General features: G+C 44.9%; 4 protein-coding genes and 1 pseudogene across 6 annotated transcripts; 1 reads left to right on the forward strand and 4 right to left on the reverse strand.

Annotated features, from left to right (window-relative positions):
• Window positions 1-286: 286 nt before the first annotated feature.
• Window positions 287-672, reverse strand: LOC111947481 (histone H4). The gene has a single exon (XM_023955305.2). It carries the CDS (start codon window positions 617-619, stop codon window positions 308-310), a length of 312 nt encoding a protein of 103 aa, XP_023811073.1. The 5' UTR covers window positions 620-672; the 3' UTR covers window positions 287-307.
• Window positions 673-1,105: 433 nt separating this feature from the next.
• LOC111947471 (histone H1 pseudogene) lies at window positions 1,106-2,404 on the reverse strand (annotated as a pseudogene). Its single transcript, XR_013658535.1, has one exon. The product of XR_013658535.1 is annotated as a histone H1 pseudogene (transcript).
• Window positions 2,405-3,538: 1,134 nt separating this feature from the next.
• LOC111947476 (histone H2A-like) lies at window positions 3,539-4,387 on the reverse strand. The gene has a single exon (XM_023955274.2). The coding sequence runs from the start codon at window positions 4,264-4,266 to the stop codon at window positions 3,880-3,882; it is 387 nt and encodes a 128-aa protein (XP_023811042.1). The 5' UTR covers window positions 4,267-4,387; the 3' UTR covers window positions 3,539-3,879.
• A 138-nt stretch (window positions 4,388-4,525) lies between these two features.
• Window positions 4,526-7,149, forward strand: LOC101175374 (histone H3). Its single transcript, XM_078954093.1, has one exon. The coding sequence runs from the start codon at window positions 4,638-4,640 to the stop codon at window positions 5,046-5,048; it is 411 nt and encodes a 136-aa protein (XP_078810219.1). The 5' UTR covers window positions 4,526-4,637; the 3' UTR covers window positions 5,049-7,149.
• Window positions 5,720-15,919, reverse strand: pex6 (peroxisomal biogenesis factor 6). 2 transcript variants are annotated; one of them, XM_011473748.4, is made up of 18 exons: window positions 15,352-15,916; window positions 14,537-15,124; window positions 14,037-14,206; window positions 13,865-13,948; window positions 13,643-13,760; window positions 12,660-12,793; window positions 12,456-12,561; window positions 12,189-12,388; window positions 11,818-12,004; window positions 9,322-9,398; window positions 8,912-9,029; window positions 8,636-8,841; window positions 8,494-8,555; window positions 8,318-8,426; window positions 6,702-6,818; window positions 6,526-6,603; window positions 6,224-6,363; window positions 5,720-6,145 (listed from the first exon to the last, which is right to left on the reverse strand). In XM_011473748.4, exons 1-18 carry the CDS (start codon window positions 15,862-15,864, stop codon window positions 6,009-6,011), a joined length of 3,144 nt encoding a protein of 1,047 aa, XP_011472050.1. In that variant the 5' UTR covers window positions 15,865-15,916; the 3' UTR covers window positions 5,720-6,008. The 2 variants fall into 2 exon arrangements, 1 of the variants encoding a protein (XP_011472050.1); XR_013658533.1 differs by having other exon boundaries at window positions 5,839-6,145; window positions 8,308-8,426; window positions 15,352-15,919.
• Between the last annotated feature and the right edge of the window lie 245 nt (window positions 15,920-16,164).

Here is a 16,164-nt window from a genome sequence, read left to right on the forward strand (position 1 = left end):
AAACCAAATGAGTTTAAAACATGAGGGGAAAAGTGAACATTGGTCTAATTGACAAGATCATAGGACAGGTCAAGCTGTCGGTAAACACGAGAGAATATAAAATTTGATGGGCGTGAGTACATGGGCAAGCTATCTGGACTGTTTAGACCGCTATTTAGAAGTGTGTTGTCTTGAACATTATTCATCGTTTCTCAACGCAATCTGTAACCCAAATGACAGCTCATTGTGTTAAGGTTCTGTGCTCCTTGAAGGGAAATTTGGGTGGCCCTTAAAAGGGCCGTTGTAGTTTTCTGATCAAGCCGAAAATTTAACCGCCAAATCCGTACAGGGTGCGTCCCTGTCTCTTCAGGGCATAGACGACATCCATGGCGGTAACGGTCTTCCTCTTAGCATGCTCTGTGTAGGTGACGGCGTCACGGATCACGTTCTCCAGGAAAACCTTCAGCACACCACGGGTCTCCTCGTAGATCAGACCAGAGATTCGCTTCACTCCACCGCGGCGAGCCAGACGACGAATCGCTGGTTTGGTGATTCCCTGGATGTTATCACGGAGAACTTTACGGTGACGCTTGGCGCCTCCCTTACCGAGTCCCTTTCCGCCTTTGCCTCTTCCGCTCATCGTTAGATATTAGGATGGTGTACTCAAAGTACCGTCACATGAACGTCCCCCAGACTTTATCTTTCATTTGAGGACGTGTTCGAAGTCAGAGGTGTGACACAGCCTTTTTCTTTGTCTTATAATAGTTTTTCATTAGTCGCCCTTTTGCGCCCCCTAGTGTTCCACTGTATATATGCCGGAAGAATTGTGGCGAAGGTGAAAACATCTTGAAGGGCCCAATTGGGTAAAACGAGCGTTATAATGGAGAATCTAAATTAAGCAAGAGGACAATATTTTCTAAAGATGCTATTATGGTGTTTAAGGCATAGAGTGGGATATATACTAATTATTTTCAATGGTTTTAAAACATGTTCACTCAGATCACTTGACAATATTTCAAATTTAAAATGACTGTTTCAATCATGAACATACAGTGATAATATATAGGAACAGACACATGTAATTTCAGTTCAACATTCTGAAAGCAGCCATTACAGCGGCTCTGAATGATTATCAAAACATGTATACCGTTTATTAAAATAATTCCTTTGCAGCACAAAGTTTGTTAAATTTGTTAACAGTTGTCTGATTTTACATAAAAATTAAAAGATTTTAAAAGAAGTCAGATCAGTGTGATCCAAGTAAAACATCATAACCTTTACGTTTGTTTTACAAACAGATGTAAACATTTTTGTTAACACTAATTTTAAGAGTAACAAGATGTGATGTTAGAAATTATATGAGCAACCACTGAGCCGTTTGATAATAAAAAATAGGAAAAAGCTCTTAAGTCAGAGGTGGTGGCTCTTAAAAGAGCCTTTGTGTAGCAAAAGTTGTTGCTGATGTTTTACTTCTTCTTGGCCGCGGTCTTTTTGGCTTTAGGCTTGGCTACCTTCTTAGCAGGAGCTTTCTTGGCTGCGGGCGCCTTCTTCACTGCCTTCTTGGGGCTCTTGGTGACTTTCTTGGGGCTCTTGGCCGTCTTCTTGGCTGCTGCTGCGGGCTTCTTGACCTTCTTGGGAGACTTCTTAGCCGCGGCGGGTTTCTTGGCTGCTGCCTTGGGCTTTTTAGCAGCTGCGGGTTTCTTAGTCGCGGCGGGCTTCTTGGCTTTCGGAGCGACTTTCTTAGCTGCAGCCTTCTTGGGAGTCTTGGTTTCGGTACTCTTGCTCATCTTAAAGGAGCCGGCAGCGCCAGTGCCCTTGGTGTGGACCAGGGTGCCCTTGGTCAGCAGGCTCTTGATGGCGGTCCTGACGCGCACTTTATTCTTCTCCACATCGTAGCCTCCGGCAGCCAGAGCCTTCTTGAGGGCTGCGGTAGACACGCCGCTGCGCTCCTTTGAAGCAGCCACCGTTTTGACGATAAGCTCGCTGACGCTGGGACCGGCCTTCTTCGGTTTGGAGGTCTTCTTCTTAGCGGCTTTCGCCGGAGCGGCGGCGGGAGCTGGAGCTACTTCTGCCATGTTTGCTTTTCTGTCTCGCTTGTCACAGACCAACGTTCCTGACTCAGTTTGAAGACGACTGAGCGCCGCACTGGATTTAAACACATCATGAGAACCGTGGAGACTCAACGGAGCGAGTGCTGCCGCGTTTGGCTGAAACGGCGACACTTGTGTGTTTTCTTCTGGTCCACAAAACAGCAAAAAGTCCGTTTAGGAGCAGCGTTACTGGCTCACGAAGAAGCAGCCGACAGCAGACAAATGTTTCTCCATCTTCAACTCATGTCCAGCTCTGTCACTGCCTGCAGATTCCTTACGGAGCCTCTGAGAGTCATCGAAACCTCTTGGAGTCGGGTCCTGCTGAGCGGCTTTTTCTACTATTTTCCCTCCTAAAATGGTTTAAAATCGGTTCCAACTTTGTAAAAAGGATTTCATTATTTAAATTACATGTTTCTTTAAAGATTGGAAGTAAAAACAAGTGGGTGTCTTTTGTGATTTTGATATAAAATGAAGTTAAAGTGAAGGCAACAAACACAAAGATGGCAGCTGGAAGAGGAGGCTCTTTAGGAAGAACAATTAAAACATAATCTGTGTTTCTATCAATACAAAAAAGTAAAATTGTGAACATTTTTCATTTATTAAGTACCTCCATGTTTCCACAGAGCTTCTGTCGGATGAAAAGAAATGATGGCAACATAAATATAATGAAAGGCTTCCTGCTGCTGACAGCACCACTCACACATTCATGCAGTCAGCAGAATCTTAATTTAAATAATATGATCTTCGTTCAAGATAGATAGATAGATAGATAGATAGACATACAACACATCTTCATGCTTTAATGCTGTTAAAACGTTTTACAATTTAACATGACATTTACCATCAATTTGTTTTGCTTCCACAGGTTTCAATAAATTGAGTTTGATGACAGGACAAACAAGAAAAAAAAAACAGTGATAGACTGCTGAAAATAGCTTGATCAAGGGAGGTTTATGTGATAAATGATTACATTTCTCTAATTTACTTCAATAAATAATTCACAAGTTTGCTTTAATGTGAAATCTACATTTTTTTGTGTTGGGGTGATTGAGGCTCTAAGTGATTTTACTTGTTAGTGCACCGATTCAGATGGAAACATTTTGAGAGATGGTCCATTTATCAAAGCTGCATGAAGATTTAGAACAGCAGTCTGCAAGGAGGATAAGAGTTGGTTTTAATTTTATAATCTTTTTCTTTGCAACATTCAGTTTCATGTTCACCATCAGATGTATGGAAGCATATGGCATTCAATAAGTCATTCTAATTTTTTCATGTATTAAAAAGGAATTTGAATAAAATATTTCACGTTTTGAAAATCATCAATTGGTAGGTGTGGTCTGTAATGTTTGCATCACCACAAGGCAAAATTTAACAGTTCATACTGGACAATATAGCTAATTTGTCCCCAACCTTTTGCTCTGTAATGTTTATGAATAAATACTGGCAACATCAAGTTGAAAACAGACAGATTTGTAATTCCATATATTGCATCTTTTAATTTTTAATTGCAGTTCATCCTTGCAGTCATTGTCATTGTAAATATTTGTTGGATGTTTTAATAATGGATGTGGCTCTAATGAAAACTGAAAATCTGGTTAAATTCAAGTCTGTTAGAAACTACACCGAGGAACTATAAGATTCTGTGCTAATATTTGTGGCTTGTAACTTTAGTTAGGACACATTATGATTGGCATCTTGATCTATTGACGATTCAGCCAGTAGACAATAAGTTTCTGAGAGGATTGTGGTCTGAATGAGAGAAGTGTGTGGCTCTTAAAAGAGCCGTTGTGTTGCTGGTGGATGGTAGGATCTACTTGGTCTTAGCGGGCTTCTCGGTCTTCTTGGGCAGCAGCACCGCCTGGATGTTGGGCAGCACGCCGCCCTGAGCGATGGTGACTCCCCCCAGCAGCTTGTTGAGCTCCTCGTCGTTGCGGACAGCCAGCTGCAGGTGACGGGGGATGATCCTGGTCTTCTTGTTGTCGCGGGCGGCGTTTCCAGCCAGCTCCAGGATCTCAGCAGTCAGATACTCCAGCACGGCGGCCAGGTACACGGGAGCTCCGGCTCCCACGCGCTCTGCGTAGTTACCTTTGCGCAGCAGTCTGTGGACACGACCCACGGGGAACTGTAGCCCAGCGCGGGAGGAGCGAGTCTTTGCCTTAGCACGGGCTTTTCCGCCGGTTTTGCCGCGACCAGACATGTTGTAGTATTCTTTTCTAACTCTGAACAGGAGAGAAAATGAGTCTGCAGAGTCACACTGCCTCCTTTTAAATGGTCGCGAGCGCAGGACGACTCCTGCCAGACCAATCAGAGGAGAGTCTTTCAGCAGGGCGGCAGAAGGCGGCCGCTCTGAAAATCAGCGGACTTTTTGAACGGATCGAAGCCCAATCAGCGGCTCTCTTTCAGGCGAGAGGGTTGTCCTCGAGGCGGTGCTGATCTGCAGGAGGAGCCGCTCTCCAATCAGGATCCGCTGCTGTGAAGCTGCGTCAGTTTCACGGCGGCTTTAAGAGCAGCGAGGCTCCGCTCTCGGTTACAGTTTTCTCTTCAGCAAAGTGAAAGAAAGCATCGAAGATGGCAAGAACCAAGCAGACCGCCCGTAAATCTACCGGAGGCAAAGCTCCGAGGAAGCAGCTGGCCACCAAGGCTGCCCGCAAGAGCGCCCCGGCCACCGGGGGAGTGAAGAAGCCTCACCGTTACCGTCCCGGTACCGTGGCTCTTCGTGAGATCCGTCGCTACCAGAAATCCACCGAGCTGCTGATCCGCAAACTGCCCTTCCAGCGGCTGGTGAGAGAAATCGCTCAGGACTTCAAGACCGACCTGCGCTTCCAGAGCTCTGCTGTCATGGCTCTGCAGGAGGCCAGCGAGGCTTACCTGGTGGGGCTCTTCGAGGACACCAACCTGTGCGCCATCCACGCCAAGAGGGTCACCATCATGCCCAAAGACATCCAGCTGGCCCGCCGCATCCGCGGAGAGAGAGCTTAGACACCGACCGCTGCAGAAACTACCACAACGGCTCTTTTAAGAGCCACCAACCCGTCTACAGAACACATCCTCCCTTTGGTTGATCATGATTTATCCCAAAAATGATAGGACAAATAGAACAGCATAAACTGCCAATATCTGATACTTTGTATTAATGAGAATACAATCTAGCCTTTAATTATACATATCACTAACCATTTTTATTTTGTTTGCCGGGTCTTTGCCTCTGTGTCCCTGGTGGGGTCCAGTGCGATTAAGTTTTGTTTGTCCCGGGTCTTTGTCTGACAGGACTCTTGGATGCCTGGATCTGTCGGGTTGCTACGCTGTCTCGCTCTGGGCCTTCATGCTTTTGTTGGAGCATCCAATGTGATCAATGTTCACTCTACGAAGCACACATTCGTTCAACCTACCTGCTTATTCACTTTGCACAAATATGGCCAGACATTTTACTCGTTATGACTATTATCACCCCCATCCCCCATCTCAACATCCCAACTCTCTCCTTTCCGTCCAGTCCAAGGAATGGATATAAATTAAAGCTTAGCCTCAAATACAAAAGGGGTTTATACAAATATACACTGTCTGAAAATGCAAACCCCTATTGTAACAGCAAAATCACAAGATCTACCACAGGACAAGTTAGAAAAATAAGAAAATAAAGGAGGCAAATCTGAAGTTTTTAGCATCTGTATTTGAAAATAAGTCATTTGTTCTTAAGAAACCTAAGCAAAACGTAGTCTTTATTTTAGTGTTAGTCACACTTTTCTTTAAAAATAAACATAAAACAGAATAAATCCTAAACTGCTTTATTTATTAATTAAAAACAATTGCATTCATAAATTAACCTTTTTACATCATTTACATTGATCTGTTTCACGGCAGTGGTTTCTCTTCTGATTTTTTACTATTAACTAATTGTTTCACTCAGAGACTTTCTAGTTCTGGATCTTCAGTTTGTCTCTACTTTGCAGTCAGTTTCTTCTGGATGTTCTGGTATCGGGTCAGCTCCTGCTCAGAAACCGACGGCTTGAAGTTTTCCAGCGCCGAGGAGAAATCGTCAGGGGAGAGGAGCACAGGTGACTCCTCGGAGTCCAGACCTGAGACAGGAGTGACGGAGATCAGAATCGATCGCTGATGCCGAGGCTGAGAACTCTTTAAAACAGATCTCTTCTCACCGGCCTCGATGAGAGAAATTTTCCTTTTGATGGCGGCAGTCATGGCGTCTGAACAGAGAGCGTAAAGATCGGCACCGGTCATTTGAGCCGGGCATCGATCCACCACTTCCTGCAGGTTCACAGCCGGATCCAACCGGAACCTGAAGAACAAAAAACTGGTTTAGGTTCTTTATTCTACTGAAGATCCCACTCTCCCAAACATTTTTGCTATACATGGAATTTGTTTTTCAATCCAAACTAAAAACAAACACAGAGGTAGAAGGACATATATTGCTTAATAAATCTAATTTGGGTGCTCTTACTTTCTGAGGATGGCCTGAAGAACCTGCAGCTGCGATGCCCGATCCTCATTGATTCCAACATAGATCAGCTTATCAAACCTGCACAGATGCATCAGTTGATCAGCAGACTCACATTAAAGTGGAGTCACTTTTTTAATGTATAGGAACCATAAGAGGAGCAGTTTGGTGACTCCAACCTGCCAGGCCTGAGCAGAGACTGGTCCAGCAGGTCCGGTCGGTTTGTGGCCCCGATCACAAAAACTCCAACAGACGAGTTCAGGGCGTCGAGCTCAGCCAGCAGCTGAGACACCACTCTGTGGAGAGCAGCTCACATCATGAACACAAGTTCTGAGCCAGATGAGAAAAACCAGCAGCCAAAAAATAACAAATCATTTAAAAAATAATTCATGATTTGGTAAAAATGGAACCAACCATAGGGAGAAAATGCTTCAAAATCGAAATTATCTTAACGGGCCTTTACCATGCAAAATTAAACTTTTGAGCTTTAAGTGTATTATAATGTTCTTCACGAAAAGTCACCCCAAAGTGGTATTTTTGATCCATTCATGCATTTCTGAGTATTTCTCTAAAAACTATGGAAGAATTTCTGTAGCATAATTAAAAAATAAAAGTCAATACCCAAAATGCTTTTTCCATTTTCAAAATAAAGCTCCATTTGTTGAATCAAAGTTAAAATGAAAAAGCAATCCGCCAAACGGCTTTTTCTTTTTCAACACCGCTGACTCTGTCACTTAATTAAAATGATAAAGAAAATCGTATTTGACATTTCATTTTTAAAAAGTTCTCTAGTGAATGTGTAGCAAAATTCAATTAGAAATGTCAAATTTGACAATTAACAGATGGATTAACAGAAATGCTTTTTCATATTCACAATGGAACTGCATCAAATGACTCAAAAATAAAATTAAAAATCAATCTTCCAAAATGCTTTTTCATTTCCTACCTAAAAACTGCTTATTCTGTGACATCATTAAAGCGAATATGAGAGGTTTAGGTTTAGTTAGCATTTCCACTTTCTACGTGGAGCTATAGCAGTGTTTGGCAAAATGCTTTCCTTTCTATGCACATCCATCTTTGAGAAAGTTTGGATGTTTATTTTTTGTGGGTAAGACACGGACTAGGATGATGTCATGAAATGGGCGGCATCCACATATAGCGCAGGCTGGTGACTCAGAGATAGAGTCGGGTTGGAAAAGAACTCAGGAAATTAACTAATATTTAATAAAAAATTGTTCTTTTCCGTACCAAAGATAATATACTGTCATATACATGGATTTAGTTTACTATAAAAGGCTTAAGAATAGCACTATAGGCAATTTAAAAGGAAACAAAAATCTTATCTGTTTTTTCTTTTTCAAATGTTTTTGTAAGTTTTTCCTTGACTTGAGACAAAATGCAAGGCACAAATGCTGTCAGTTTGAAACATTTATTAAAATGAGTCCCGAAGTCCGAATCTGAGAAGACGTTGCTAACTTTACTGAGCTGTTGGCGTCCTGCTCCGACTGCTGCTGTATTCTGCAGCAGTCAGACATTGTGCTGTGCTTTGTAACAGTACAATGTCGTCATCCGCTCATGAAACGTAGACTTCTACCAGGGCCTTTCTTTGAAATAAGCTACAAATATACAACGCTGATCAAGATGATAATATAATAAATATCTGATCTTAATTGAGAGACGACATCCAATACCAATCGAGTCTGAAACGATCTGATTGAGTCCTAATCGGATCACGCGATCAGATAGACTTAGCAGAAAGTGGAACTGAGTGTAGACATCTCACACCTTCACTCACCTGTCCATCACCCCCCCAGAGTCTCCACTGCGGCCCCTCCTGGGAGCCAGAGAGTCCAGTTCATCGAAGAAGACGACGCAGGGAGCTGCAGAGCGCGCTCTGTGGAAGACTGAGCAGCAAAGACAATGAGTGTTCTGGAGATCCCAAACCTAAAGGTCACAGAGATGCAGCCAAACCTTCTCGGATGTTTTCCTCACTCTGACCCACATACATGTTGATGAGCTCTGGGCCTTTGACACTGAAACAGAAGAAACATCTTGGATGCTGAAACCTCTGCAGCAGAATCACAGACGGGTCGTTATGAAGACTATGGTGAACCTGAGGAAGGTCAAGGAACACTCTGTGGCCACGGCTTTGGCCAGCAGGGTCTTTCCTGTCCCAGGTGGTCCGTACAGCAGGACCCCGGTCCGGTTCAGGCCCAGAGACAAAAGCTCTGGATGCTGTAGTGGAAGCTGAACCGTGTCCAAGATCTCCTTCTTCACAAGCTGCAGGCCTCCGATATCCTCCCAGTGCACGTTCGGGATCTTTGGGAACAGAGACGATCCGTCAGCCGGTTATGAGAAATTCCTACCTGGTTCTGAGCAGCTGCATCACCTTTGGGGCTCCGACGGATTTGGACTGAGCGTCTTGCAGCACGTCCAGAGCAAACGTGAAGTCCTGGTTCTGGACGGTCACTCCACTGGAACACAGATCCTCCTGCTGCCGAGAAGCACTGGATACACAAAAACTCTGCGGTCACTCCTCCTTCCTGATTCTCCATCCAGGTAATATTTGAAATGAAAGACTCGTTTATCAAGTATAAACCATATTTACAGAAAATTACTGACGTAAATCCATGTATTTAAAAAAAAGATTTAAGTTAGATGAAAACATTTGAATTGATTTTTTTGATGAATAAAAAAGGTGATTTAAAAAAAAATAGAAATTTCATTCAGAGCCTTTTCCGCATTTTTAGCTGTTAAAGTTGTTTTCTTGTTAAAAAGTTTCTACTTTTTTTGTCTCACCAGCTCTGTCTCAGCCTCCTGCAGGCCGCTCTTCCAGCCTCCACGACGAGCGCGTTCAGATCCCCTAAAACGAAACCCTGAGGACAAAAGAAAAGGAAGATGGTCAAACAATTAAATTATGAAGCACTGACTTCCAAAAACATTCACACTTCCCACAAAGACTGGAAACAAACTGCTATTACACTATAAATCGTTTTTACTTTAGTAGAAAAAATAAATTTGTTCGTATTTCACAGTTATTCACTAAAATGTCAAACAGTATTACATAAAAACTAAATAAACCCAAAACAGAGTCAAACCATTTGAGAAAACAGAATGTTTAGTCTTTCTAATGGGAGGACTGTGGTGCAGAGGTAGAGTGGTTGACCTGTGATTGGTGGATTGCCTTACTTTTCTTTTCTATGGGCTGATTTGTCTTTGGGCAAGACACTAGACCTCTTGGTAGCAACAGAGTGTGTGTGTGTGTGTGTGTGTATGTGTGGGTGTGTGTGTGTGTGTGTGTATGACGCTGTGACAATAAATAAATAAAACTTTGGGCCTTAATACAAGGTATAAAAAGTCCTATTTAAGTATACATCATTCACCAATGCTGTCCATACAAAACAGAAGATGATAAATTAATTAGTAAAATCCAATAAAAGCTGAACTATAAAAAAACAAACTATAGAATCTGTTTTAAATGAAGTTGTGGCTGAAGGAAAACTAAAGTAAAATCTTGTTTTTGGTGTTTTTAACATGTTTTTGTAGCATCATTCTATGATGGAGGACATGTACAAATAACAATTTAGCTAAAAACTGTATTTCTCAGTATTTCTTCATTCAAACTGTTGTGAAACGCTGGGTGAGCCAGAAGCTCCTTGCTACGTGCTGTCAGCAACAGGGAGGGGAAGGGGGCGGGGTTGCTCTGCGCCAACGTTCACACCCACGACTCAGAGGTGAATTTTTAATGAACTTCTGCCGGTCTGCAGAAATTTTGTCCAAGAAAAGGACTTCTTTTTTTAAACTTTGGGTAAAAACAGCAGACCACTGGGAACATCATGAAAACAAATCATAAGATGATCAGAGTACCGTAAATTCCGGGTTACAAAGCGCACCCGATTACAAGCCGCACCCACCTGTTTTCACGTGCTTAATTATTTTTGTACATACACAAGCCGCATCAGAATACAAGCCGCTGTCTCGACAAAGCACGTCATGACTAACCAGAGTGGACTAGTACTGTCTTAACTCAAGCTGATGTATCCAAGTGCACCCACATCGGAAACAGCATGGACCTCTATTCTGTTCACAAGTTCCTCAGTTATGGTTTTTTTTTTATTTATTTTTTATTTTTTTTACTTATTGACAATCTAGGTATCATACATAAAATTACTAACAGTAACCATATAATCAACATTACATCCCTCAGTTATGATGAGGAAATTTACATCCCCAATCCCCCATTTCCCATGAGTCTTAGGGGCTAAAAGCGGGGCCAACGACCGGCTCGCCACACTGTTGTACGTGTTTAAGATTGAGCAAGGAGCAGCAGTGCATGGAGCGGTGAACGGGAACAGCTCTCCTTCCACTTGTGTCGCGGCAGCGTTATGGTACTAACGAGGCTGGTTAAAAAAACAGTAAAATAAAGCAGCGGCGACTGAAAAGCGCGCGCCTCAGCGCGATACGCACGCCTCAGCGCGGCGCGTTCGTCAGAAGTTTCCTTTCACAACAATGCCTCTGCGCTCCGCGCTCGCCAAGCAGGCTCCTCGTCTCCCCTTCCTATCCGAAAAGCTCACACGGCGGCTGTGAGCTTTTCAATGCAAAATTCCGCACATGGATTTGTGTTTCCAGTCGTGTCCCGACAAAATAAAGGCTGATGTTATTCACACATATTTACGTGCAGCCAGCCGAGTCACTATGACTCAGAGGTAAATACACTTCTGAGCATGCGCTGTTCTCTCCGTCACGCAGCTGACCGGCATTTCCATTTACTGATGGGGGATTTTTTCACGCTGCTTTTAACGATTGCTTTTAACTTGAAAGCTTCATCATATTGTAGCGGCGATCACGTGCACGTTGGGTCTAATGGCACCAAAGGATTCTGGGATGCGGCCGGGCATGCGTGTTTCTTTTTGTTGAACCATGACTGAAGTGTCTAAGACCTGAAGTGAGGTCCATGCTGTTTGGCTGCTTAGAGGTGTGTTACAAAACAAATGACTTGTGTTTGATGTTAGATGGATAATTCAAACCATTCACCAAACCTGAAAGTACGCACATGGCGGCCGCCAAATTGGCCGCGTCACTGAATAAGCTGCAGGGCTGTAAGCGCAGGAAAAAAATAGCGGCTTTTAGTCCGGAAATTACGGTAGGTCTTTAAGAAGAAACTTTCAACTTCTCCTTTCAATGAAAGTAAACAGTACTTTTAAAAAAAACCTCCTGATTAGGAGGAAAGTCTTTAGGAGGAAAGTCTTTAGTTTCTGTAGTTGGGTAAAAATTGCTTTCAGCCTCGGTACGCACAGCCGTGAGTTTGGAAAGCCTCTCCAGGCTCACGTCTCTCCCCAGGTGAAGATGTCTGCTCAGGCTGATCAGCATGGCGTGCCGCTGCTCCTCCGTGAGACTCTCTAGCTCCACCCGGTGCACAAACGCAGCCATGACACCACCAGAAAGATCTCTAGCTCTGGACACCGTCGCCACCACAGCCACCCTGCAACACCAGCAGAGAGATGTACGTTTCTGCAAAACCTAAAATCAGCTGCATCCAACCGCCTGATAGCCGATTTCGGTGGGTCAAAGTTGTTACAGAGCTAAAACTGCAAAACCTTTGAAAGTTTACAGGAGAGTATTAGATGCATTGTTCAAATAAAACAGCAGGTTGGCGTGGTACCGACCTGGTGGGGGCGCTGTCGAGCAGCTGGCACAGCGCAGCCTGGACCCTGCCGTCCTCTTCGGCTCCTCGCGGTCGAACCAGCAGCTGCAGGTTCCTGAGCAGCAGGAGGCACGGCTGCAGGACCTCCGCCCGGTGAAACGCCGACGTCAGCTTGGCCTCAGAGGCAGCAGGAGTGTCAGCGCATAGCGTCACACAATCCACCTAACACACAACACGACAACTGAAGCTGCTGAGCACACAAACTCATAAAAACAAGTGCAAACCCCACCTTCAGCAGGTGCAGGTGGAGTCTGCAGCTCGCCGCTCTGACCACCGTCATCTTCCCGCTCCCTGCAGGGCCGTGGAGCAGGACGGTGCATCGAGGCAGAAACTCCCTAAAACCAAAATATGCCATCAAACCATTTCCCACAATGCAACACTGGAGATTACAGACAGGTGATACTGCAGGATAACTTTAAGGAGGAGTTTCTACCTGTGCTGCAGATGAGGCAGGATGATGCTGCTGAGCATGTCCACGGTTCTGTGTAGTCCCGGTGGAGATAAGCTGCTCCACAGAGAGGCAGAGTCTGCAGAGAGGCACGGTACCGGGCTGTTGGTGGACGCCCCCTAAAGAGACAAACACCTTGGAGTAAAATAAAAACAATGTGGATCAACCAAATACCCTGAATTTTCAAGCTATTCAGACACATCCTCACTCCTTTCTTTCTTTTTTTTAAACTCCAAATATGACGTCACAGATTTCCCGAAGTAAAAACCTAAAATATATGAACATTTGTCAAAGACTATTTATGAATCCACTGTGTTCTGATGATGAAAACCTGGAACATTTGTAAAATAAAATCATATTTTTTTATAATGCCCAATCATTGAATGTCCAATCATTCCGCATTGTTTTTATTTTACTTGGTAAGGTGAGAGGCTACCACGCAGGAATCCAGGGTTCGATTCCCGGAGGGGAATAAACAATGGTACTGAGTCAATTACCATATCAATTGAGCAATGAACATCACCCAGTGAGGGTCCTTAGGCAAGGCCCTTAGCGCTACTGCCTCCCGAGCGCAGTTAGGCTGCAGCTCACCGCTCCCCCAGGGGATGGGTCAAATGCGGAGAAGAATTTCCCCATTGTGGGATCAATAAAGTACCAATCATTCAAATGCAATGCATTGTGGTCTATATTCTCCTATCTAGTGAGCATTGATGAACACTGTATCTTGCAGAGACTTCTGGGAAATCTCCAGGGCACCCAATTTTTGGAATTGTAATTGAACAAAATGGCAAACACCCAATATTGTCCTCTACGCTAAATGTGTATTTTTTTTATAGAAATAGTTCCGTTTGTGTCTCAAGTTGTCATAAATTCGAGGTAGATACTGTTAACAATGATTAACTTGAACCACAAAAACGTCATTCATGGTAAAAAATGATTAAAGATGCAAGAAAAGAAAAAGAACACACCATAAAGAGGGAAGTGTGTGTTCTGTCAGCCAGGTATGCACCTCCTCCTCCCCCTCCTCCTCCTCCTCCATTTAAAAGAGGCTTCACTTTCTGCACTCTGAAGAAAAGCGCTGGGCTCCTGACAGAAATCATTTACTGTTTATTTAGAAGACAAAGAGTAAACAAATGTGAGGCAGGTTTTATTTTTCCTCCTCAGCTCACACGTGCAGAGGCCTGCTTTACCTGTGGATCCCCTCCAAGCTGTTTTCCAGCAGGTCCGGATGGTTTTCAGTGGGAACGCTCAGGATGTCTCCCTCTGCAACCACCCTGAGGAAAAAACAAAAACTCTGAACCAGGAGATCGCCATCACCGTTGGTTTCCCTAAACAGAAACGGGCTTGGCGAGCCGAGCTCACCTGGGAGTGCTGAAATGTTCGGCCAGCAGCTCGTCACAGCAGCTCAGGTTTTTGTACGACGGACAGACGACGGGCTGAATGTGAAGCTCGCCAGCAATGGGTAGAGAAGCTGAGCGGCAGGAGCTGTCCGAGCGACGAAGGTCGGGTTCTGCAGGCGACGGACTCCACCTCTGAAACAGGAACAGGACAGATTTTCACAAAACAACCTCATCTCTGATGACCCACTTCCATGACAATCATGCTTTTGGCATTTTAACTTATTCTTGTAGAATTTTTCTGATAATGGAGGACATATTTGAGGAAAATTAAGCTCAGAATGCCATTTCTGCCGCTCTCCGGAAACTACATCCTAGATAGCAACACAGATTTTTATTTTTATTTGGTATAATCATAATTAAAAGACAACTGGGAACGCTTTTGCAATCGTTTAAAAGATGATCAGAGTGGGTCTATAACAGAACTTCCAGCAAACAGAAAAGCATCAGAAGAAGAATCTGCACCTTCATCGTTAGCCTGCAGCCATTCACAGGAACCTCCTCTCCATCCGTCATGTTGAACCACAGAGTCGCAGAGATGAAGGCTGCATCCCCGTGGGGCTGCAACTCCGGGCAGAGCGAGAGATCCACCACCACCACAGACACCACCCGGTCTCTGCAGGCATCTGTTCCCCCATCCTCACCGTCCGGCCTCCCCAGCTTCACCCACTGGTGGTTGAACAGACCGAGTCGCAGCAGCAGATGCTTGCTCAGGAAAACACAGCCGTCCACATCTGCCCCCCACCACCGCCGCCGAGTGTCCACCACCCGGACATCCAGCCTGCACTCCATCGCCCGCAGGGCGTCTGACAAACCCGAGCTCAACACCTCCCTGCTGTCCAGGAGAGATCTGCCTCCTCCCAGGCTGTCTGCGTAACGAGCAAAGTCTGACACGCACAGTCCGAGGGGTCCGCAGGGGCCGGGGTCCACCGGGGGGTCCACTGGGTCCCAGAAATCTGTCAGGACCAAAGCGGTGCTGGCTGTGATCCTCCCCTGAGTGACAGGACTGCAGTCCAACACCAGCAGCTCCATCATCAGCTGCTGCTGCTGCCCCTTCATCCGGAGGAGGAAGAGGAGAAGACACTTCGAATTTAAAACAAGTATGGCTGCTGGAAGAACAAAAACTACACAAAGAAGCTGAAAATGTTTCATAAAGTCTGAATGGATTAAATTGAAAAATCATTTCGCTATATTTTTAGCTGCTAGTTGTAACTTGAAGACCAACTGGATATGAGAGTCAACTTAGAGAAGACTGGCATTTGTTGGATAAAGCTGCTCACCTGAACCGGGTCTTCTCCGAGCAGCGGGTGTTGGGGGAGCAGCAGCGGGTCTCCCTGCCGGGAAAGCAGCCACTCTCCCCGTTGGCAGAGCTCCGTCAGCCCGGCGGAGAACTGCTTGGCTCCGGCCCAGCAGAGGCTCTGCTTGCTGCGGGCGCCCAGCACCACTCGGTCCAGGCTGACAGGCTCCATGGGTCGAATGAAGCCGGTTCCTTTGAGCCGGTGGTGCCGCAGAAAGAAACGGCTGGTGAATAGCCGGAGGACCGGCTCTCCGCTGCCTGCGGGGAGGCTCGCGCCACCACAGCCCGACACCTCCTCCTCGGTAGTGGCATGAACCCGCAGCAGAATGCCCGTTCGCCCGCGGAGCTGAGGCTGCTGCGCCATGAAGAGGACCGTCGGAGGGTCGGTGGCATTTTGAAAAACTGATTCCAAGTGAGTTGGAAGGAGCAGAGCCTCTAGAGGACTCAGGTGCGAGGGGAATTCCTCCAAACAACACAACTTCACCTCCAGCGCCATACTCGCTCTTCTTCTGCACCTAATGCGCACCCTGTCTGCGCACCACGTTACTGCCACCCAACGGAAGAACCAGTGAACTGCAAACTTTTTGTAAATAAACCAGACTCACTAATATTTGTTTTATTATTGATGATTATACTTCAATTAAACAAAAATCATTTATTGAAATAGTATATACATTTTTATGTTCTTATTTTTAAACGTAACCATGAAATAAATTAAAGGGAGATTGTCTTATACGGAGCCCGTGTCCTGACATTGAGATATTAAAATATATCTTGTTCCCACAGATTAATATCT

The sequence above is a fragment of the Oryzias latipes genome, chromosome 1 (assembly GCF_053564925.1).
Source record: "Oryzias latipes strain Hd-rR chromosome 1, Olatipes_Hd-rR_3.1".
Lineage (NCBI taxonomy): Eukaryota > Metazoa > Chordata > Actinopteri > Beloniformes > Adrianichthyidae > Oryzias > Oryzias latipes.

Bases quoted from the DNA above. Each gene is read 5' to 3' on its own strand.
- LOC111947481 (XM_023955305.2), bottom strand. From the start codon at position 619: ATGAGCGGAAGAGGCAAAGGCGGAAAGGGACTCGGTAAGGGAGGCGCC.
- LOC111947476 (XM_023955274.2), bottom strand. From the start codon at position 4,266: ATGTCTGGTCGCGGCAAAACCGGCGGAAAAGCCCGTGCTAAGGCAAAG.
- LOC101175374 (XM_078954093.1), top strand. From the start codon at position 4,638: ATGGCAAGAACCAAGCAGACCGCCCGTAAATCTACCGGAGGCAAAGCT.
- pex6 (XM_011473748.4), bottom strand. From the start codon at position 15,864: ATGGCGCTGGAGGTGAAGTTGTGTTGTTTGGAGGAATTCCCCTCGCAC. The intron at 13,761-13,864 runs GTAAAGCAGGCC...GATTTCTGTCAG, and splicing joins AGCTTGGAGGGGATCCACAG to GAGCCCAGCGCTTTTCTTCA. The intron at 9,030-9,321 runs GTGAGACAAAAA...TTGTGTATCCAG, and splicing joins AGGAGGCTGAGACAGAGCTG to TGCTTCTCGGCAGCAGGAGG.